The 23,854-nt window shown below is 48.0% G+C and overlaps 1 protein-coding gene across 9 annotated transcripts in view; it reads right to left on the bottom strand.

The window, feature by feature from the left end:
- The window catches only part of EHMT1 (euchromatic histone lysine methyltransferase 1), a 153,111-nt gene that overhangs the window by 43,585 nt on the left and 85,672 nt on the right, over window positions 1-23,854 (bottom strand). For all 9 annotated transcript variants that reach the window (XM_060608063.2, XM_060608064.2, XM_060608067.2 and 6 more), the window contains 4 exons: window positions 13,582-13,659; window positions 11,919-12,039; window positions 7,892-8,023; window positions 4,503-4,648 (listed from right to left, as the gene is read on the bottom strand). In XM_060608063.2, the coding sequence (XP_060464046.1) occupies window positions 4,503-4,648; window positions 7,892-8,023; window positions 11,919-12,039; window positions 13,582-13,659 (477 nt within the window). The remainder of the gene's footprint in view (window positions 1-4,502; window positions 4,649-7,891; window positions 8,024-11,918; window positions 12,040-13,581; window positions 13,660-23,854) is intronic.

The following is a 23,854-nucleotide window of genomic DNA, read 5'->3' as shown; positions in this document are numbered from 1 at the left end:
TGGAGAAAAACACAAGGAAAAATTAAAAGAAGTCACAGTGGCTGCCCCAGGGGAGGGAGACCGGGAGAGCCACAGCAAAGAGGTGGCACAAACACACATCAGGAGCTCTGCGACGGACACACAGTTAAGCAGACACCTGACAACATCACGGACATTTACGGTTGTCACGAGATGAGATGTTGCTAAACACCCACCCCACACAGCACAGACCCGCACAGAGACTCATCTGGCCCACAGCAGCAGTGGTGCTATGGCAGAGGGACTCTGCTCAGGAGTCTGAGCACAGGACCAGGAGCCAGAGCAGGCGGCACGAGCAGACTGGGAATGTTAGGAAAGTCAAATGAAGATGCTAGAAATAACAAAATACGAAAACAGATGAATGCATTTGACTGGCTCATGAGTATGTATACTCAACAAGGAAGAAAAAGTCACTGAATGGAAAAAGGTCAATGTAATTAACCCAAACCTAAAATAGAAACAGCAAAAAAAGCAGAGCACCCACCAGCTGAGCCAACGTCAGATAACCTAGCACGCATGATGAGAGAGCCAGAAACAGGAGGGCAGGCTGGCCGAGAAGCACAGGGCTGCCAGGTGAGGAGGCTCTGGGACGAGCAGGTGCCAGATCAGAGTCCAAGAGGCTCAGAGAAAGCAAAGGAGTATAAACACTGAAAGAGAAAAACAAAACAAAAGAGCAAAACCATCCCACCCAGGCCCAAAGACAAAGAGAAAACCTCGGAGCAGCCAAAGAAAAACACCACAAGCAAAGGAACAGAAGTCTGAAGACGGCCAGCTTCTCGTCAGGAGCCAGGGAACACGGCACGGGAGCGGCATGTGTGGGTCCTGACAGTTCTCCGCCCATGAAAATCTCCCCCAAATGAAGGCAAGAAACAGATATTCTCAGGCACACAGAAGGGAGAGAACTCACTGTCGCCGCAGACCTGCGCCATGGGATGGCTGCAATGGCAGGGTCCCGGACACCGTCTAAACAGAGGGAGAGCGCTGCCTGCATAGGGGCTAAATGAAGGTCAACCAGAGACTACTTTTATGTTTAATCAGTCTGAAAGATAATTATTTAAAGAAAAATAACAGCAATGTACTGCGGGTTTTTAGCATATATGAAATTAAAACATACACCAAAAGATGGGAGGGAGGATTTGGAACCATGTCACTGTAAGATTCTCACACCACATCAAATGGTGTGGCATCAGGCAGAGGTTAGAGATGCAGCCTGGAAACCCAGGGCAATCACTGCGAACATCACAGAGCCAATGGTGGGATAAACTGCAATCATAAAAAAATTCAATCCAAAAGGCAGAAAATAGAGAAAAATGAGTAGCGGATGACATAAATCTTAACACCATTAAGATGTTAGGGGCACCTGGGTGGCTCAGTCAGTTAAGCGTCCGACTCTTCAGCTCAGGTCACAATCTCGCAGTTCTTGAGCTCAAGCCTCACATCAGACTCTGCACCGACAGCATAGAGCCTGCTTGGGATTCTCTCTCTCCCACCCACCCCTCCCTCTGCCCCTCCTGCACTCTAAATAGATAAATAACTAAAAACAAAGACTGATCATATACAAGAGTAAAACCCTACTACACACTAAAGAAATCCACTTTAAATTTAAAGACAAAGACAGGTGAAAAGTAAAGGACAGGGCATGTGCCCTGCAAACACTCATGAGAGGAAAGCCAGGGTGGTTACGTTAGTATCAGACAAGTGAGATCTCGGCAGACGTGCTTCCACGGGGCTGCAGAGGGACACTGCCGAGGGACATATGTGCACGCAGCAACAGGGTTCAACACACAAGAAGCCACACCAATGGGTCCAGAAGGAGAAACCCACAATTGTGGCTGAAGAATCCACACTTGTCCCTCGGCAACAGAACCGATGGACAGAGTCGGCAAAGCACAGAAGACCTGAACAGCAGGTTCCTGACAGCACAGCAACAGTGGTCACACGATTGTATGCATTTGTCAACATTCAGAAATACACACAAAAAGGGGACTTTTACCATGTGAAGTGTGCTTCCATAAAGCTGCCTGACAAGTAAAAAAGACAAATGAGCTTGTTTTGGGAAGGACTGCTAGCAACTAAATAAAGACACGCAGACCACCCAGACAAAAACAATTTTTGGGAAAACAGCAGTGGCCTAAGAATTTCCTGGAATCCCACATAAAACTGAGCAACTAGACTGCAAAGCCACAAGTCACAGACTTATTTACTACAACAAAAGCAAGCTACCACAGCTGCAAGACGCAAACGTCTGGAAGCAGACACAGACCCTGTTTAGCTACAAGACGTGTGTGATGCTGGTGTTGGGACAGGAAGAGAAGAAAGACCAAGGCAGTGTCTCTGGGAAGCAGGGAGGACTAGGGGAGGGCAGGCTGAGACCTGGGGCCAGTATGCTGCAGCTTCCAGAAACTCTCAAAGCCCACCACCAGGACTCCTGCCTGCCCAAGGCACAAGGACATCAGGGAACAGGTTGGGGACAAGAGGATGAAAGAGATAAAGCCAGTGCTTCTCATAATCTTTGGTTTCAGGGTTCTTTGTGTTCGTGCACTATTAAAAACTATCAAGGGTCCCAGGATGCTTGAGCAGCTTAGTCGGTTAGTATCTGACTTTAGCTCAGGTCATGGTATCATGGTTTGCAGGTTCAAGCCCCCCATCGGGCTCTGTGTTGTCAGCTGGGAGCCTGGAGCCTGCTTCATATTCTGTGTCTCCCTCTCTCTCTGCCCTTCCCCCACTCGCGCACGCACGCTCTCTCTCTCAAAAGTAAGCAAGCATTAAAAAAACAAACTATTAAGGGTCCCAAAGACCTTTTGTCCAGGTGGGGTATATCTGTTGACATTTTGCCACTGGAGAAATTAAAAAATAATTTTAAATTTTAATTTATTTAAAAATAGCAATAAACCTATCACGTTAACATAAAGAACATTTTAGTGACAAGAGCGGCGCTGTTCTATATTGTCTGTAAAACTCTTTGAATACCTGGCTTAATAAGAGAGCTGGGCTCTCCATCCACTTCTGCACTCAGAGCAGCTACACCAAACTCTACAAGGGTAGTTTCATAAATGCTTTGTTGTTATGTGAGCTCTCAAACCACTGTCCACACGGTTTCAGTACTATTACGTTAAAATACACCATGTTGCACTTCGGACGACTCTGTAACACTATGGAAATTATGAATTCCAGGAGTTAAACAGAGATTCTCAATGCATAAAATGCCAGCATATACTTTGTGAAAAAGATCAGTGAAAAGACACATAACTTTTTATTATCATTATGAAAATAGTCTTGACCTTCCAACTCCACAAAAGAGTTCAGCACAGAGAGGTCCCACACACCCATGCCAAAGATGGGGCAATCTGAGCTTCAAGAATAATTACAACGCATAGAATTAAAACCCGTCGAATATGTTTAAATACATACATTCGTTAACAATATTATAAAAGAAAGAACTGGTCAACCTCAGATGACCAAGACCAAATTTACGATGTGAAGAGTGGGAAGAAACAGAGAAGGGCTCTCAGGACCCTGCGATCCTCTAGGAAATGTCTGCTGGGGGATGGAACAGATGGGAAGATAGGCCCCTCTACACCACTACCCTAACTGACAAATGAACAACATAGGACAGACAGACCATGGCCGTGCTGAAACCTCTGAGGAATTAATAAATACAGACATCAAGAGTAAGCAGCTGCTACCATCAGAAAAAGAGACAACCAGACGTTCTGCACGTCTTGTCCCGGTCTAGTCTGTCTCTGTGGCAAGCTGCAGGTGAGCAGGGAGGACACAGGGCCACGGACAGCACTGTGAGTGGGAGGCACAGAGTCCAGTCGAGGCAGCCATGTGGCCCGGGATTGTTCCACAGATAAGTCGGTAGGAAAAGAAAATAAGGGGGATTATAGATAAATTAAAAGGCAAAAGGCCAACGATGTCTCCGAGTTCACGCCGGGCAGAATGAGACTATTCGGAACATGCAGGCAAGGTAAGCACTGTGGAGGGTAGGCTGGGGGTCACTTGGGCCCAGGGCGAGCCCGAACCTTGGTGGCAAGCTACCAGAGTGCTCGCCCTGGACACACTCATTGGGCCAAACATCTGTCTTGTATCATTTTCTGGATCTATGCTTCACTCTACAACAACAAGGTTTACAACACATGGAATACAGAAAAGACCATGAGTCCCTAAGATACTAAAGGAAAGGAGAGGGAGGGAGAAACAACCAAGCCCCTGGGACCATCAGGGTACCAACTCCCCACTATGAAGAATGAGGAAAAACAACAAAAAAGACCACGTGGTTATTTGTTCTGTCCATCGAGCATAGAGTGTGTCTGGGGTGCCAAACAACCTTAGTAGTTTAGATGAGGGATGCTCTCCTGTGCCCAAGGGTCCAGCCAGAAGCTGCAGAGGTATGGCAAGCCTACAAGCCCACCAATTCTACTGTGCTTCTGGGGTCCTGCCTTAGTCCTGTCACTGCAGCGGAAGTGAGCTTGCTTGCTTACTTCGTGGTCCACGCTTTCCGTAGCCATACACTGGTTGTTGGCCAGAGTAGTGATCTCTCGGCTTTTCGGGGTCTCCATTCGGCAGCTGCAGAGGGGCACTTCCTGAAGGCCGTCCGTCTCCACCAAGTCAGGACCATTGGCCAGCCCTAAAGTCACACAGACACACATGAGCGTCACTAATAACACAGTGCATTCCCAGACGGGCGTTCACTATACTCAGTGGCACAAAGTCCCCACCTCAACACGCAGTCTAGAAAGTGAACAATTACATAGTCTTTGCAGAAACCTCACGTGGAAGGAAATAAAACAACGCCAATTACTTGCCAGCACGAGCAGCACCCCACAGCAGGAAGGCCCACCTGCGGGTGGAGTGCCCACTGCTGGCGGGGCAGGGCGGGAACCTCTCCCACCAGCATAGCACCTGCCAGGCCCCTAAGGATTCCTTGCTAATCCATGTTCTCAGGAGCCAGGACCTAAGTTCAGAGAAAGACTATACCTTCCTCGGCTACTCCTGTATCTTTTGGTTTTCACACAAAAAAGCATACAATACGTGTTGAGACCTTGTTTTCCTCACTTGGTTTTAGAATTGCTGCCACAGAAACAAACATTCAATTCCATTTGGGAGGGTTTCTTTTCCATGTAGGACACTTATCGGACCGAGGAGGGAGGAGCTGAGGGAGGCTGGGCCAGTGGTGAGAGTACCGATGAGGGCGGCACTTCTCATCCCCAATTCACGGGGAAGACACTAGATGAGCAGTGCTTGGGGGGGGGGGGGGGGGGGGGGGGGGCGCCACAGCCCACATCTGAGCGCAGCCAGAGCCAGGCCGGCCTCGGGGGTGGAGTGCAGGCAGACCCCTCACTCCGACCCGGCTACAAGGTCTGGCTGCTTCCACAGGAAGACACATTTCAAGTTCTCTTCTTGTGAGACAGCCAAAGAAGAAAAATGGCCTCTTACTGCCATACCTCAGAGCAGGCCCACGTGGGGTTGGAGGACATGCCCTCACTGCCTCACTACCCCTGCGTGTAATCCAAGGCTGGCCCTTACCAGGAGAGTCAGGATGCAGGTCTTCCACCACTGGCCAAGTGTCTGGGTCACCTACACTCCAAGACCATGACACCTGTCGTTCGTGAGGAGAGGACACAGGCAAACGGCGAACTAGAACTAACGTTAGAACCGCTACAAGTTTAAAACTGGGAGAGCCCTGGCGGAGACCCTGCTCGGCAACTAGGTTTTCAAATGAGGAAGACACAGGCGGTGCAGGGGCCCAGCCAGCACGGCTGAGAAGGCCGAGGGTGGGGTGAAGACCAGGCCTTCGGATTTAGTTTTCCATACACATGGACAAGAGAGCAGTGGTTCAGATGCCTCCTGAACGTGGGATGTGCTCCTGTCTCCAGCAGTGGGAGCCACCAGGGGTAGCAGGTGAATGGCTCAAGAGAACCCCACCAGGGTACCCACTCCCACTGAGCTCTGGCTCCCGCCAAAATCCCATCACCCACGTCTGGCTTCCCCTCCCATCACCTGCTGGGACCACAATGTCACTCAACCTCAACTCGGCAGAAAGGGCAGCAAAGATGCCTAGAGAGACATGCAGGCAGTGAATTCTGATGGGAAATACTCTCCACGCTCAAGCCTGGGCCATCTGGACCCATGACCCTGAACCATCACCTGCCCTCCCTCTGCACCTGTCACAGAGCACGCCCCCTGACCCCAGGCCTCCAGGGAGCCTGAGGCACTCAGTCCCTCCAGTCCAGCCTCAGGCTCCACAACTGCCTCCCTCGAGTGTCCAAAACTCAGGCTCTAAAATAAATGTACACTTGGGGCGCCTGGGTGGCTCAGTCGGTTGAGCGTCCGACTTCGGCTCAGGTCACGATCTCGCGGTCCGTGAGTTCGAGCCCCGCGTCGGGCTCTGGGCTGATGGCTCAGAGCCTGGAGCCTGCTTCCGATTCTGTGTCTCCCTCTCTCTCTGCCCCTCCCCCGTTCATGCTTTGTCTCTCTCTGTCTCAAAAATAAATAAACATTAAAAAAAATTTTTTTTTTTAAAATAAAAAATAAAATAAATGTACACATGCAAATGCAACTTGTGTCTTCCATGTGCTGATTCTCTCAACTACAAGTATGACTTTTGAGCAATCACTGACTTATTAGTGAGAAGTTACCAATCATATCAAGTTTAGAAAGTCAACTTACAAAATGTCATGGAATCTCAGGAACCCTCCACTGTCTTCTCCTACTTCTCCAGCTTGGCTCCCACCAGTTTGGCCCTTACTTTTACCAGAAACAGAACATAAGCACACGAACACACAACCTCCCTGCTGGGACAAGCCCAGGTCACTCCACGAGTGAGCGACAGGAATTTCCACTGTGCTCTTCACCTGCCTCCCCACTGGGCCACAGCAGAGGAGCAGTCTGATTAAAGGAAATACTATTTCCAGCTTATATCCAAACCTAACTTCCTGAAACAAACTTAAAATCAGGTTTAGAAAAATGATCCTTCATGTGGAAAGAAAGCACAAGGTGACTATGCTGACAACTTTATGATATTACAGAGATGCTCTCTGCTCCATTTGGTGCAAGAAGAAAGACGGTTTCTCTGACGGACAAGTCTACAACTTGCATTTTCGGCTAAAGGTGTGTGATTTCCCACACTAAAGAGGTGATCAAAATTCTTCTAGCATTCAAAACCCTAAAAAGCTAGTTATCTGTCCTCAGAAGACTGACAGGTTAAACCCCAACAGCAGCACATGACCCACAGCTTCACGGTCCACGTGGGGTGTAAATAACTTGGGGATTTCACATTGTAAAGAGATTTTCCAAAATAGTCAGCGATTAGTTACTTTTCACTGATGAAAGACTTTGAAATGGTTCAAGAAGAGGAGGCAGCGGTGGGGAGAAAGCCCTGCACAACCGGGGCGGCTGGCGGGAGAACTCCAGAGCAGCAGGGGGCCGCAGCTGCGCCCACACCCTCACAGCCCAAACCAGCACTAGGTGTACCCTTTGTTTCAGCACAGAACGGACCTGGGCACCAATCACAATCAGAGTCAGAGAAGATGACAAAGCCACACTATTGACAGTTTTAGCACCTGTACATTTCCTGAGTCAGCAGGGCAGGAAGACACCTTTCCATCAGGAGCTCTATGTAAGAACGTGTCTGGCTGACAGAGGGAAATAGAAGCCATGACCACCAACAACCTGATCTTGTGTGAGATGTGTCACTCCAGTGCTGCGGGTGACCAGGCAAACACGCCCCTGAGGGTCCACTCAGCCACCTTTTAGGGATGCAATTAATTAAACATTCCGTTACTACCCACCAGGGGTCATCACGTTAATACAAGGCCTCCCCCAGCAAAAGCAAGATGGTGCCTGGTCTGGTCATGGCACCGACGTTCACCTTCTGCGTGTGAGGGCAGCGTCCCCTTGACACGGAGATCCAGGGAGTCCAGAGAAACTTCCATGTACCCCGTGCTGTCTCCTGGTGCCGTCTGCTCTGTGCTTCCTGAAGATGACGTATATGCTTCAGAACCTGCATTCAAAACGGACTCGTGAAACACTGCACCGGGGCCACGCCTCTCCCATAGAGACCACAGAGAATGCTGATTAACCCATTCAAGACAACAAACTCAAACCCAACCACTGCCCAGGCCACTGAAGCCTCATTATCATTTTCTTTCCTGTGCATCCTTCTGCTAATTCCCCATGTCCACAGACTGTTCATGGGAGGAGGGGGAGCTGTATCAAGAAAAATGAGGAACTGACATATGAAAACATCTTTCTCTGGAATTACATCAAGTTAGGTAAAAGCTGATCAAATAATCAAGGAAACAGATAAAAACATAGTAAATAAATGTTCTGTAAATACTACTTTAAAAAAAAACAGGAAAAAAAAAAAAAAAAAAACAGGGGTGCCTGGGTGGCTCAGTCGGTTGAGCATCCAACTCTTCATTTCAGCTCAGGTCATGATCCCAGGGTTGTGGGATCGAGCCCCGTGTTGGGCTCTGTGCTGAGCGTGGAGTCTGCTTGGGATTCTCTCTCTCCCTCTGCCCCTCCCCTGCTTGCAGTCTCTCTAAGATAAAAATTAAAAAAAAAAAAAAAAAAAAAAAAAGCTTTAAAAATAAAGCACAAAAATCTGATTTGCAGGTGTGAAAGACCAGCTAATAAAAAGGAGCTGAACTACTGACAATAGCCAAAGTGGGGAAAGAGCCCAAATGCCCATCAATGGATGAATGGATAAAGAAGATGTGGCATATATATACACAATGGAGCAGTACCTGGCAATCAAAAAGAATGAAATCTTGGGGCGCCTGGGTGGCTCAGTCGGTTGGGTGTCCGACTTCGGCTCAGGTCATGATCTCACGGTCCGTGAGTTCGAGCCCCGCGTCGGGCTCTGTGCTGACAGCTCGGAGCCTGGAGCCTGTTTCAGATTCTGTGTCCCCCTCTCTCTCTGACCCTCCCCCGTTCATGCTCTGTCTCTCTCTGTCTCAAAAATAAATAAACGTTAAAAAAAAAAAAATTCAAAAAGAATGAAATCTTGCCATTTGCAACTATGTGGATGGAACTAGAGGTTATTATGCTAAGCGAAATTAGCCAATCAGAGACAGACAAATATCATATGACTTCACTCATATGAGAACTTTAAGACACAGAAGAGATGAACATAAGGGAAGGGAAGCAAAAATAATATAAAAACAGAGAGAGGGACAACACAGAAGAGACTTTTAGATATGGAAAACAAACAGAGGGTTACTGGAGGGGTTGTGGGAGGGGGGATGGGCTAAATGGGTAAGGGCATTAAGGAACCTATCCCTGAAATCACTGTTGCACTATATGCTAACTAACTTGGACGTAAATTTAAAAAAAAAAAAAAAAAAAAAAAAAGTAGCCGAGAAGCCACCCCACGCCGTGTGCAATGTTCCTGGAAAACCTGCCCAACCCCACAGACATCTGAGTTCAGGATTCACAGGAAAAGGACACAGGACTACAGGGACACGTCCACCTGTCAGACACGGTGGTTTATGAAGGGTATCACATACCACAGGGCAAACAATGTGAATGCAATTGAGGAGCCTGTGAAATGAGGGCTAACTAGACTCAGGCTTCCTGTGCCCTCGAGCCAGCCTGTCCACGCATCCCCAGAGAGCCCGCGTGGGTCCTTGCCATTGTGAGCGGACTTCACCAGGGAGGCCTGTGGATAGCACGCACCTACACAGGGTAATATCTAAAGCCAGCAAACGGCAGGTGTCCGTATTTCACACCAAGCTTCCGAACATTAGTAACCGATGATATGTCAGTGATCACAAGTAAGTGAGCCATAACTCAGAGCAGTGTGGCATCTGAGGCCTTTGAATGCGTGCCACACTCTGTACCTCGGCTCACTGACAGACAGGAAGAAGCCAACCACGGTGAGAAATCATCACCACAAATCTGAAGAACATGAGTAGTCTGTGCAATCTTAAACACTTTGCTGAAAGAAGGTACAATTCAAATTCCTGTGTGAATAAACATTGAAGCATGCTTCTTACACATCATATCCAAGTCTTGGGGTCTAGCAACGCTTCTGTTCGCCTGCATAAAAGCCACATGGGCTGGTCACCCGCAGCAAAGAGAAGAGGAAACGTGAGTGAAGGAGACGGAGCTCATGGGAGGCTCATGGGCGCCACACACAGCTCTCCTCTGCTCTGGGGGGACAGCGCTGCCTCCCTGCCACCCACTCAACAAACCGACGTGTGCACCGGGGGGCTGGAGACGAACAGCACGAGCCCCTCGGCTCTGGGTGCTGGTGTAAAGAGAAGCAAGCAAATGAAACAGCCCCTACGGCAACTGTCGACAAAGGTTCACAGGGCGACACAGAAAGCTGTCAATTTAAGCAATGAGGCAGAACTGGGCGTCCCCACGCAAAACGAGAGTGGCCCTGCTGCACACCATACATGGCACTAGCTCACAACTTCAAGAAGAAAATACAGGACAAAATCCTTGTGATCTGACTTAGTGAAAGATTTCAGAGATCCTAAAAAGCATGAATTTTAAAAGAAAATAATCGATAAATTAGACCTCCACAAAATTTTTTAAACTTTTACTAGGCGTATGTATTTGCAAAACATGTATATAACAAAAGATTTGTACCTGAAAACTGAAAGACCTCTTGCAAGTCAATGAGAAGGTGTACAATCTGATTTTTAAATGAGGAAAGGAGAGAAACCTTGACAAAGGAAGGTACACAGGGCCACGGTGAGCCACCTCACTACTCACTGGCTAAATACAAAGTGAAGGCGCAGGGAGGCCCGCAGAGCCCCAGCAGCGCCGGGACTGAAGAGGCCCGGCCACGACAAGGGTGGCAAGGACACGGAGGGGAGGAGCTCTCATGCTGCTGTGGGAACATAAAAGAGAGCAGTATTCAGGTTTCTTACTGAAAACTGTCCAGTATTTACCTAAAAAATTAGACATACAGCATATAACTTAGGCATTCCACTCCTAAATATTTACCCAAGATAAACGAAGGCATCTGTTTAATGACGATCATATACAAATGTTCGTAGCAGTTTTATTCGGAAGAAGCAAAAACCGGAAAGAGCCCAAATGTCCATCGACAGGTGAGGGATAAACCACAGGACAGCCACACCACGGCCAACTTTCCACCGGTACTGCAACATGGAGGACTCAAAAAGTAATGCACAAAGAAGCCACTGGGGAAAGGGTCCCTACCCGATGATCCACTCAAACAGAGCCCTAGACAGTGCTAACCAATGTGCATGCAGAGCACGGAGGAGAGAGCCCAGGGACAGGAAGGGCTGGCTGGGAAGAGGGAAAGGCCACCAAGTGACAGCAAGGCATTCACTTCAGGGTCTGTACTGGAGGTCTCAGGGTCATACACGTGCGTGAAAAGTCACCACCTTACACATGAATTACATACACTCTATCACAAGCAACAAATCTTGGGCAAAAAAGCTGTAAGAAGTGACCTTTGGCCCACTAGGCCTGCTCACCTTCTGGATTTCAGGGTCATTTCGTTCCCTGATCCTCTTTTAACAAAATTATTTCCAGAACAGGGGAATGTGACCAAAGGGTCAAAAGCCACTGTGTGGACCCGGGCTGACACTGCCTGCACCCGACACCGAGGGTAGACACAGTAACCATAACAATGTTCACAAGCCACAGATTGTGGGACACACAGGGAAGGAGATGAATGACCCCCATGAGCTCAACATTCAACAACGGAGCCAGCATCAAGGGAGGTTGGCCAGAAGGAAGCCACCTGAGGATCACCTGAGTGCCTGTAACAAGGTCCAGATATTCTCCCCCTTAAAACAGTGGAGCCCTTTTTCTAATGAAATCCTATGTAGAAGCCCCACCCCCACCCCAGGCCAGCTTCCTGTGGCCCCACCGCCACCCAGAGTGTCTGCAAGTGTGGACACCACGTTTACCCAGGATACTGCTTTGCTTCTTTTTATTTCTCCGCCTCCGTTTCCTAGCAGGCTTGATCCAGGGGCTGTCAGGCTTCCCTTTCCTCTTGAGAAACTTCTTCTTGATACTGGATTCAGAACTCTGAGAACCAAAGGGGCGGGAATAGAAAAAGCAAAGCATGAGAGCTCCTGAAAGCAAAAGGTACCAGAAGTTTTGTTTTCTTGCAAAATAGAATACCTACTATATCCTGATTCTTCAACTGGAAGATTAATTTCACTTCCAGACATTTTTCTGATCTCATTCTTAAAAATACTCATGTTTTCCCCTAAATCACTCTAAGTTGTTATTTTACAGACCAAAAAAAAAAAAAAAAGGAAGACCAAAAGGAAGACCAAGAACATTTAAATGGAATTTATAAATCTTATTCGAATTTGGCACAAAAAAGAATGAGGAGGTTCTACTCAGGAACTAAATAAATAACCTCTCAGTGAGCAAATCCACTTTTACTTTATGCATCCATTCATTCTGCTTGTGAGAAAAGAAACACTCAAGGCCTCAATTTGCTTCAGAATCTATGTCCACGTTAATTATCTACATGGAGGACAAGGAAAGAAGTTATAATTAATTCGTAATATTTTAAGATTTTTATGACTACCTATTTCTAAAGTCTGGATGCAGAAAGGCATCTAATGACCACGAATCCGAAACAAACCCACAGAACTGCCACCCGTCACCGGTCTAATGCGAGGACCTCACATCCCTGCTCACTACGGTCACACAGAGGAGCTGGAAAAGACCGTTCCAAAGACAGAGGAGCACGCGGGCCCTTCCGGCCACCCGGTGCCCGATGCCTGGCTCTGACCACGGCGGGCCAGCAGCACACACAGGACCCCTCTGCCACATCACAAGCGGCCCGATGCAGCCTGTGCTCCATCCCCTCTGCCTCACCCCCGCCCCCCCCTTACCGCCAAACTTCAGACCCAACTTCCGCAAGCACTACCCCCAAGCTCACTGTTGCTTTCAACCCGCCATTCCAGAGAAACGAAGGCTTATCGCCAAACCCAATCATCCCTCCCAGGTCCCCTTCTCGTGACACACTGACGCCAGTGGCCGCCGTCGCCCTCTTGAAAGCATTTCTCAGCTCACGTGACCCTCCCCAGTCTCACATCAACTCCTCCTCCTCTGCCTAACGTGTACCTGTCGGGTGCTTCCCAGGCCCCATCCTAGGGCTCGTGCTCTCCCCCATTTCCAAGCCCTCGCCCCTCCATTCCCACAGACCCAGCGCCCCCGCCCTCTGGCCCCTCACCTGCATGTGACACCCAGCCCACAAAAGGTTCTGCCGCTCCACCTCAGACACCTCAGATCCTTCCTTCCCCCTCACACTGGTCACCGGGCAGAATCACGGCCGCGGTCCTCACTGTCCGCTCCTCCCCAGTCCCGCCACCCCTCGCACCAGAGCCCCGACCTCCGCCCGGATGGCCGCCTGGCCCGGACCGTCCCATGAGTGCCCGTGCCAGGCCTTTGGCTCTCTGCTCGGCGGTCATTCTCACGCTCCTCGCCAAGGTCTGGGACCTGAGTCACAGGCCCTGATTCCAAGCACACACTCCCAACGACGGCCGGACTACAGAGCTTCTTGCTTTACTCTGCCACCACACACAGATGAGAGCGCAGGGCTGGGGTTACCAGATCGGACTCGTCTCCATCCTCGTCCTCCTCCCCGGTGCCGGCCGATTCCTGCTCCTCTTCAGACTCGCCGTCCGTCTGGTCAGCCACACAACGAGCCAGAAAGAAAATACAACCGATGAGACCCTTCGGTGGAGGGGACTCCATAAAAATACATTGCCAGACACCCAGGCGGTCAGCGCCGGAGACGCATGCGTGCAGGCGGGGTGGGGCAAACACAAGTGCCGTGGCCACAACGTGCCCGGGGCCCGGGGCCCACTCCCTGCTCGAGAGCCCCATCCCAGGCGCGCTGCCCCTTCGCTCTATTTCTGTACTGATCAGAAGGCAGCTCCCCCGGCACGTAAGAGACCATCAGCTGTACGTCTAAGATCAGTGCACTCGGTGCGTTTTATGTGGAGCAGAATTCAATTAAAAAGTAATAAAACAAGGGCGCCTGGGAGGCTCAGCCTTTTACGCGTCCGCAACTTCGGCTCAGGTCACGATCTCACGGTTTGTGGGTTCGAGCCACGCGTCCGGCTCTGTGCCGACAGCTCGGAGCCCGGAGCCTGCTTCGGATTCTGTGTCTCCCTCTCTCTCTGCCCCTCCCCCGCTCACGCTCTGTGTCTCTCTCAAAAATAAAAGTTTCAAGAAAATGTTTTAAAAAGTCACAAAACACGCACAGTAAAAAGATTTCCAGAGGCCACAAAATAATACAGAATGCAAAACCCACCCTTGACCCCACCCAAGGTCCAGGGCAGCCCCCAGGGCCATCACACTAGTGCTTCTCACACTCCCTCCGGCCAAGGTTTTGCACAAATGGGCCTGAACACGTAATTTCTTATTCCACAAAATTTCTTATTCCACAAAAAGAGTAACAGGTTTTTCCTCAGACAAGTAAAGCAGGCTTCTGCCTGCTGCCTGGCAGAACACCAAACACAACTTCGTGAATGAAACTTTCTTGTGATTGCAACATGTTTTGGAATTCCTTCTGTATCAAAGCAACACAGGTACCTCATTTTTTTCTGCTGTATTTATCTTTTCTATCCACACGGGTAATACGTGGACGCAAAGACGCTAAAACGTGTGGGTGTCCATTCGCCCCTTTTCCACCCACTCCGAGGCAGAGATGTGGTCACACACACCCCGGGCCCGGTTCTTCGTGGGGTGGCACACAGTAACTTTCCCGTCCCCTAATCGACAGGCCCCCTCGTCGGCTTCGCAACGAGGCTGCGTTCTACACAAGCCGAGCTCCTCCGGGACAAACTACAGACACGTGCTGCTCTCCGCAGACGTGCGGTTCCCAAACTGCTGCCACCGGCAGTGCCCGCGGAGGTACCACGAGCCCCCCAGAGGGGTGGTGTGGTCACTTTGGTCTCCATTCCCCAAGGACACAAGGAGCTGAGCAAGACGTCTCCCACAGCTTCACATACTTTCCTATTTCTTGCACTTTGTCTCGTGTGACCAAATCCTCAGTCCAAACTGCGTCCTTGCCTCCTCACTCATCAGTAGGAGCTACACACGTGAAAGACCGCAATCCTCCGTCTGTTAAATAGGTATACACATTTGCCCTACCAAGTCACGCTTTGCTTCTGGTATTTCTTATTCCACAAAAATGTCGAGACTTTATCTGGCCACTCAAACCTGCCCATCTTTCCCTTTGTGGGTTCTGGGTTTGTGTCTCCCACCAGAAGGCCTTCTTCATTTGAAACGAAAATATAATTTCTAACATTTTCTTCCACAGTTCAATATTTTATGTTGACACTTCAAATCTTCTGTAATTTACTTTTCAAAACAACAGCTTTACTGAGATATAATTTACCTACCCTAAAAGTCACGCTTTTCAAGTATAAAATTCAGTGGTTGTCAGCATCCTGAGTTGTGCAGCCATCGCCGCTAATTCCAGAATGGAGGTAATATTTGCTATGTGCCATGATGTAAAAAGCCCACCTCTACTTTTTCCCCCGAAAGATCAATTGTCCCAATGACACTTACTGAAAAGTTCATGATCCCTTGACCACAAACTAAAAACCTCATCCTTACAGCACACTACATTTTCACGTACGAACGGGTTTGTCACGGATTTCCTGTTCCGCTCACTCAATGCTTTCCCATTTCTGCAAAAATCCCCGTGTAATCACTCTCCAGTAGTTGTCACTGCCGTTCCCTCTCCCTGGGCTTGCTGCACACAATTCCCATAACAGCTGTTTTACAGAAACTGCTGTTCAGGTTTTGATGAGAATTACCCTGGACTTCTATGTGAAGTGGGCAGGATGAAGCAACAATCTTCTCATTCAGACAAGTATGGGTTTTGGCTCATATGAAAAACAGGTCTTCCCTCAGACAAAAAATGAATCTTCACTCAGCAAACAATGGGTTTTCCCTCAAACAACTGGCCTTTCCCTCAAACAATGGGTCTACACTCAGACCAACAATAGGTTTACAATCACACATTTAACAGGTCTTCACTCACACAATGGGCTTCACTCAGAAAAAGAGTTTGAGTCTTCACTCACACAAGTAACAGGTCTTCTCTCGGAAAAGTAATGGGTATTCACTTGGACAAGTGACAGGTCTTCACTCAGACAAACAGTGTTACCTGAGACAAGTAGTAACAAGTCTTCCCTCAGAAAAACAATGGGTCTTCTCTCAGACAAACAAGGGGTCATCCCTCACTCAAGTAAAGGGTCGTCCCTCAGACAAACCATGTGTCTTCCCGCAGCAAGTAACAGGTTTTTCCCCAGACAAGTAAAGGGTCTTCCCCCAGACAAGGAGAGAGTCTGCTCCCAGACAAATCATGGGTCTTCACTCAGACAAACAGGTCCTCCCTCTGAGAATCCATGGGTTTCCCTCAGACAAGTAACACATCTTCCCTCAGACAAGGAAGAAGTCATCGTCAGACAAGTAACAGGTCTTCCCTCAAACACTGGTTCCTTCCCAAATAATGGGTCTTCCCTCAGACAAGTAAAGGGTCCTTTCTCAGACAAACAATGGGACTTCCCTCAGCAGGTAACAGGTTTTCTTTCCCTCAGACAAGTAGAGGGTCTTCCCTCAGAAAAACAACGGGTTTTCCCCCAGATGAGTACAGGGTTTCTCTCAGACAAATCATGGATCTTCAAACAATGGGTTTTCCCTCAGAGAAACCATGGGTTTCCCTCAGACAAGTAACAGGTCTTTCCTCAGACAAACAATGGGTTTTCCCTCAGACAAGGAAAGGGTTTCCTTCAGACAAGTAACAGGTCTTCTCTCAGACAAGCAATAAGTCTTCCCTCCAACAATGAGTCTTGCCTCAGACAAACAACAGGTCTTTGCTCAGAAGAACAAAGAGTCTTCCCTCAGACAAGTAAAGGGTCTTTCCCTAGACAAACAAAAGGTCTTTCCTCAGATACCAAGGGGTCTTTCCTCAGACAAGTAACAGGTTTTCCTTCAGACAAACAATTGAGTCTCTCCTCAGATGAACCACAGGTTCACACAAGTAAAGGGTCGTCCCTCAGACAGACAATGGGTCTTCCCGCAGCAAGTAACAGATTGTTCCTCAGACAAGTAGAGGGTCTTCCCGCAGAAAAACGGGTCTTCCCCCAGACAAGGAGAGGGTCTTCTCTCAGACAAATCACAGGTGTTCTCTCAGACAAGTAATGGGTCTTCCCTCAGACAAATACCAGGTCTTCCGTCAGACGAGGGTCTTCCTTCAGAGAAGTAACAGGTCTTCCCTCAAAAACTGGTTCCTCCCCCAAACAATAGGTCTTCCCTCAGCAAGTTAACAGGTTTTCCTCAGACAAGGAAAGCTTCTTCCTTCAGATAAGTAACAAGCCCCTCTTCAAACACTGGTTCTTCCCTCAAACACTAACAGGTCTTCCCTCAGAAAAACAACGGGTCTTCCCACAGACAAACAATGAGTCTTTGCTCAGAAAAACAAAGGGTCTTCCCTCAGACTGGTAAAGGGTCCTTCCTTAGACAAGTAAAAGGTCTTTCCTTGGACAAGGAAAGGGTCTTCCCTCGGACAAGGAAAGGGTCTTCCCTCAGACAAGTAAAAGGTGTTCCCCCAGACAAGTAAAGGGTCTTCTCTCAGACCAACAATGGGTTTTCCCTCAGACTAAACATGGGTTTCCCTCAGACAGGTAACAGGTCTTCCCTCAGACAAGGAAAGGGTCTCCCTTCAGATAAGTAACAGGTCTTCCTTCAAATACCTAGTTCTTCCCTCAGACGAGTAAAAGGTCTTCTTTCAGACAAGGAAAGGGTCTTCCCTCAAACAAGTAAAGGATCTTTCTTTAGACAAGTAAAAGGTCTTTCCTCAGACAAGTAAAGAGTTGTCTCTCAGACAAACGATGGGTCTTCCCTCACCAGGTAACGGGTTTTCCCTCAGACAGGTAGAGGGTCTTCCCCCAGACAAGTAGAGGGTATTCTCTCAGACAAACAATGGGTTTTCCCTCAGACAAGTAACAGGTCTTCCCTCAAATACCGGTTCCTCCCGCAGACAAACAATGGGTCTTCCCTCAGACAAGGAAAGGGTTTTTCCTTAGACAAGTAAAAGGTCTTTCCTCAGACCAACGAGGGGTCTTCCCTCAAATAAACAATGGATCTTCCCTCAGACAACAACAGGTCTTTGCTCAGAAAAACAACCGGTCTTCCCTCAGCAAGTAACAGGTCTTCCCTCAAACAATGGATCTTTCCTCAAACAATGGGTCTTTGCTCAGAAAAACAAAGGGTCTTCCCTCAGACAAGTAACAGGTCTTCTCTCAGACAAGGAAAGGGTCTTCCCTCAGATAAGGAAAGGGTCTTCCTTCAGACAAGTAACAGGTCTTCCCTCAAACACTGGTTCTTCCCCAAACAATGGGTCTTCCCTCAGACAAGTAAAGGATCTTTCCTCAGACAAGTAAAAGGTCTTTCCTCAGACAAGTAAAAGGTCGTCTCTCAGACAAACGATGGGTCTTCCCTCAGCAAATAAAAGGTTTTGCCTCAAATAGAGGGTCCTCCCCCAGACAAGTAGAGGGTCTTCCCTCCAACAAACAGTGGGTTTTTCCTGAGACAAACCATGGGTGTCCCTTAGACAAACAACAGGTCTTCCCTCAGACAAGGAAAGAGTCCTCCCTGAGAGAAGTAACAGGTTTTCCCTCAGACAAACAAAGGGTTTTCCCTCACACAAGTAACAGGCCCTCCCTCAAACACCGGTTCTTCCCTCAGACAAACAACGTCTTTGCTCAGAAAAACAAACGGTCTTCCCTCAGACAAGTAACAGGTGTTCCCTCAGACAAACAATGGGGTCTTCACTCAGGCAAGTAAAGAGTCTTCACTCAGACAAACAATGCCTTTTTTCTCAGGAAATTAATAGGTCTTTCTGTGAACCTATGTCTCTTTTTCAACCTCTTTCAGCAAAGTTTCAGTTTTTCTCTTCCAGGTAACAGACATTTCCCATTAAATGTATTACTAAGTACCCTGGTGATATTGAAAACTTACAGTTTTAGGTGGGATCCTATGGTTTTTGTTCTTCAAAGAGTCCTTTTGTTTTAAAGATCCATTGGCAAATATCTTCTTCAAGACAATCCATGTGTGTGTGGATACACAAGATTGGTCAAGTGTTGGCAATTGTTCACTATTACCTATATGTTTGCATAGCCTGAGATTTTCTATCTAGAAAAGCTAAAAAATACTCCTAGAAATTACTGGTATTTTTTAAAATGTTTATTTATTTATTTTTGAGGGGTTGGGGAGAAAACACAAGTGGATGAGGGGCACAGAGAAAGGGAGATACAGAATCCAAAGCAGGCTCCAGGCTCAAAGCTCAGAGTCCAACACGGGGCTCGAACTTAGGAACTGTGAGATCATGACCTGAGCCAAAGTCGGACGCTTAATCATCTGAGCCACCCAACCACCCTGGCATTACTGGTATTATTGATATTGCTATCATTACATTTTCTAACTGGCTATTGCAACCACACAAGAAAATGAATGGTTTTAGGTCTTAATTACATGTAAGTTCGACTCACTAGTTATAACGGTTCCTCAGCTGATTTTCTTGAATTCTTTAGACAGATGATTATATTCTTGGCAAACTCTTCTCCTTTGTCCTTTTAAATATTAATGTTTCCTTCTAGTTCTCATCTTATAGCATCACAGCAAGAATGATAAAACACTGCAGTGTTCATGTTAGCGGGGAAAGGACCAATCCCTCCCTCTTTTATTAGAAATGTTTTAAAATGCTCACCACTAAGTAACCTTCCTTGGAAAGACTCTGATATCTTTAGTCAGGTTTATTTAATATAAATTATCTTCATATGCCATTAGGTAGTTTCTATTTTTTAAAGACTGAGCAATGAAACTGCCAATTGAAATAGGCAGAATAACAACATAGTCGATTCCAGTTCTTCCGAAACTCATGTAAAGTGGCTACAAAGGAAGCGATAAGCATTACTACATAGGGGTTGTCTGGTAACCGCACGTGTGATGGTTGCAAGAAGTGAAGCACAAGATGAAAACCTGAGGAGACTGGAAAAAAAGTATACCAGCTGGCATGACTGAAGTCTGACGTGGATCAGAGACATCAGTGAGCCAGGAATAGATCATACAAGGTGGGGAAAGGCTCCGCAGGTGGGTGGCAAGCAGGAGACCCTGATGCCACAGGACACGACTCCACTCACCAGGCCCCGTTACGGCCTTGGGCTAGGAGGTAAGGGTCCAGCCCTCCCCTAACCAATGCCCCGAACGACTGCGGCACAAGAGAGCCGTGCGACACGTCCCGAGACCGGCTTCCAACCCAAATGACAGGACAGGAATGCCAATCAGATCAGTGAAAAGGCAGCCACAGTGGAAAAAGATATGTCGGGAGGGCGCCTGGCGGCCCGGTCTGATTTTGGCTCAGGTCACGATCTCATGGTTCGGGAGTTCGAGCCCCACGTCGGGCTCCCCGTTGGCAGTGTGGAACCTGCTTGGGATGCTCGCTCTCTCTTCTCTCTCTGCCCCTCCCTTGCTCACGCTTTCTCTCTCGCTCAAAATAAATAAACAAATAACTTAAAAAAAAAAGAAAAAAGAAGATATGTTGGCAACACATACAACAGGAGCTTATTTCCTACAAAATGATTTTTAAAAAGGACAACTAACCAGATAAGTGGTTGAGTCCTCAACAGGCACTTCACAAAAAAAGGCATCCAAATGGCAAATAAGCATATGAAAAAGTAGCCAAGCTTCAGGGAAATTCGGGAAATGCAAATCAGAACTGTAACACCACTACACTCTCTGGGCAATACCAAGTCTGTCGAGCCAGGGCGGCAGGACACTCCCGTGCGGCAGGCAGGAGAGCTGTGTGGCCGTGCCTACCGCTGCTCCCATAACATGGCAACCCCAGCGTGGGTGTACACCCAGGGACACACGAGAATGCTCACAGCAATGTCATCTGTAATGGTCCCAAACTGGAAACAGCTCAAATATCCATCAACAGTGGAACGGACACATAAATTAGAACAGTCATCCAAAGGAAGACTGTATTGTGGTGGTGCTGGAATGTTCCAGTCTCAGGAACCCTTTGCTCTATTAAAAATTACCGAGAATGACAAAGCACTTCTCTTGATCTAGGTTATGTCTATCAGCATTCACTAGTGTACAAATTTAAACTGGGAAATGTTTAAACCCCGTGTAACTCTGATGAGCAAGAGTTAAAAAGGTAAACAGCATCTTAGCATGATTACAATAATAGTTTCGACCCCATGCACCCTCTAAAAGGATCTGAGACCCCCAGACCACTTTATAATCCACTGTGTGTAACAATGAAAATGAACAGATATAATACTGAGTGAAACAAGCCTCACTCTGAAAAAGACAATCGTGTGCATGACCCCACTGACACAAAGCACAGCAAGGGCAAAGACAAGGCTGTGGTGACTAGGAGGGCGCACAGGGGAGGCCAGGACAGCCCCGGCCTGTGAGCTGGGTGATAACACACGGGTACAGTCACTCTCATGAGTGAACTATTCCTTGTCACAGTGGCAATCATGAGGTCATCCCCTAAATCCAAGAAACATATATAAAAGGCTGGTTTTTCTCATTAAAGCTGTTAATCTAATAAGTCCCATCAACAGACTCCCTGTCATAAATCAGTGTCTTCTTGGGGGAAGCCCCACCTTCTCTATGATCACTATTATGTGAATATACAGTTGTATCTCACCAATATTGTACTTAGGATTAAAAGTGAATTTGGCCTCAGAAGAAGCTAGCATCCATTCCCCTCGTTCTCTACTTTCTGGAACACTTCACATAAGAACCCTATTACTGTGTATTAGCATTGCCGATCTATTTAGATTTGTTCCTGTCATCCTATTTTGCTTTCCACTTGGCCACACTTTCCTCTTGATTCTGCTTCCACTTGTTTCCTGATTCTTTTTGTTGGCTTGATATCCAGTTAATTTTGTTCCTTTGTATCAATGTGTAGAGTTATTTGCTGTTAGTCAGTGTCTAGATTCTCCCTGGAAGAGGAGAACCTCAATCAAAAACAGAATCCACGGGGTGTCTGGCTGGCTCAGTTGGTGAAGCGTGCGACTTCTGATCTTGGGGATGTGAGTTCGAGCCCCACATGGGATGTAGAGATCACTTAAAAATAAAATCTTAATGGGGCGCCTGGGTGGCGCAGTCGGTTAAGCGTCCGACTTCAGCCAGGTCCCGATCTCGCGGTCCGTGAGTTCGAGCCCCGCGTCAGGCTCTGGGCTGATGGCTCGGAGCCTGGAGCCTGTTTCCGATTCTGTGTCTCCCTCTCTCTCTGCCCCTCCCCCGTTCATGCTCTGTCTCTCTCTGTCCCAAAAATAATAAATAAAAAACGTTGAAAAAAAAAAAAAATAAAAAAATAAAATCTTAAAAAAGAGAGACAGAGAGAGAATCCAGAAACAGAGTTAACTCCGTATGCCATATGGTGTTCGATAAAGGTGGCATTTCAAATCAACGGGGGAAAGAAACATCAGTCAATAAATGGTGTTGACATCGTGTGGCTAACCATCTTGAGGGAAGCTATGGGACCCTGACCTCACATTTTGTCTAAAAAGCTTTATTGAGATAGAATTTATATACCATAAAATACACCCATTTTGAATGTATCTACCTCATATTTTATCCCAAATCAAATGTATGAGTCAAATATTTATAAAGAATGAGACCAATGAAGTATAAGACAGCTCACATTAACTTATTCAAAATCACCATTAAGAAAGGTCCGCTTATCGTAATTAGAACACAGAACCCAGAAATCATAAAGAGACAGACTAGTAGCCGTGGCTTCTGATACAAGAAAAGAAACTCCCAAAACTCTGAAAGCTGGAGGGACATACTTCACACGTGCCAAAGGCTGTATCTACACAGCACAACACTTTGACTCAAAGTGTAAAAAGACGATCAGCAAAATTATAGATTTCAAACAGGTCATTTTTTCAAGGAACTCACCTGGCACTTCTCTGCCTACCACAAGTTTTAGAAACCTCATCAGATACGACAGCCCATCTTATATAAAGATGGTCCAAAGTCCTCTCCAAAAAGTAGGACACACAGATCAGCAGGATCACACCCATCTGTGACCGCCTGATTCTCAACCCCTCCTGGCCCTCCTCCTCTACTTCATCCCCCTCAGAACTACGAGCATAACGCAGGCCCACAAGTCAGCATCTGCTCAGGAACTGGGTTCTGCCCGGCTCTGCGCCCAGTGCCCCCAGAGACTCTGCCCGGTGCTGAGCTCCGGGGCTGCCTGCACGCAGTGCCCTGTGACCGAGCTGGCGCGCTGCCACCTCCCAGAGCACGTCCTTGGGTGGACACGGAGGAATTGCGTCTGACGAGGACACGCCCGGCACACCAGGATACAGCCGGTGTCAGCGGACTGCACACAGCCGCTCCACAGGCCCGGTCGGCAGCCCCGATTGCTCACTCCGACCAGGACAAGAGAGGCCTCCCGGTGTCAGCACCTCCCCTGCAGGAACACCGCACCTGTGGCGCACCTAGGACTTCGCAAGGTCGGTCACGCCAAGGCCAGCGATAAGCAGCCACCACTGGCACGCAGTCTGCCATCAGTGTATTCCTGTCCATCCAGAGCCCAAAGAAGCTCCAGACATTTACTTCAGAGAGTGCTGTACAAGAAGACAAACACTCATCTGATGAAAATAAGGCCGAAACTTCGAGAAATAGAATGCAAAGACCTAAGTCAGAAGAAAACAGGGAAGGGGTGCCAGGGTGGCTCGGTGGGTTGCGCGTCAGACTCTGGATCTCCACTCAGGTCATGATCCCAGGGCCCGGACAGAGCAGGGCCTGCTCAGGATCCTCTCCCTCTCTCCCT

Source organism: Panthera onca, chromosome D4, assembly GCF_046562875.1.
Source record: "Panthera onca isolate mPanOnc1 chromosome D4, mPanOnc1 haplotype 2, whole genome shotgun sequence".
Classification (NCBI taxonomy): domain Eukaryota; kingdom Metazoa; phylum Chordata; class Mammalia; order Carnivora; family Felidae; genus Panthera; species Panthera onca.
The sequence above is the reverse complement of the archived record's forward strand: the minus strand, read 5'-3'. Positions and strand labels throughout refer to the sequence as shown.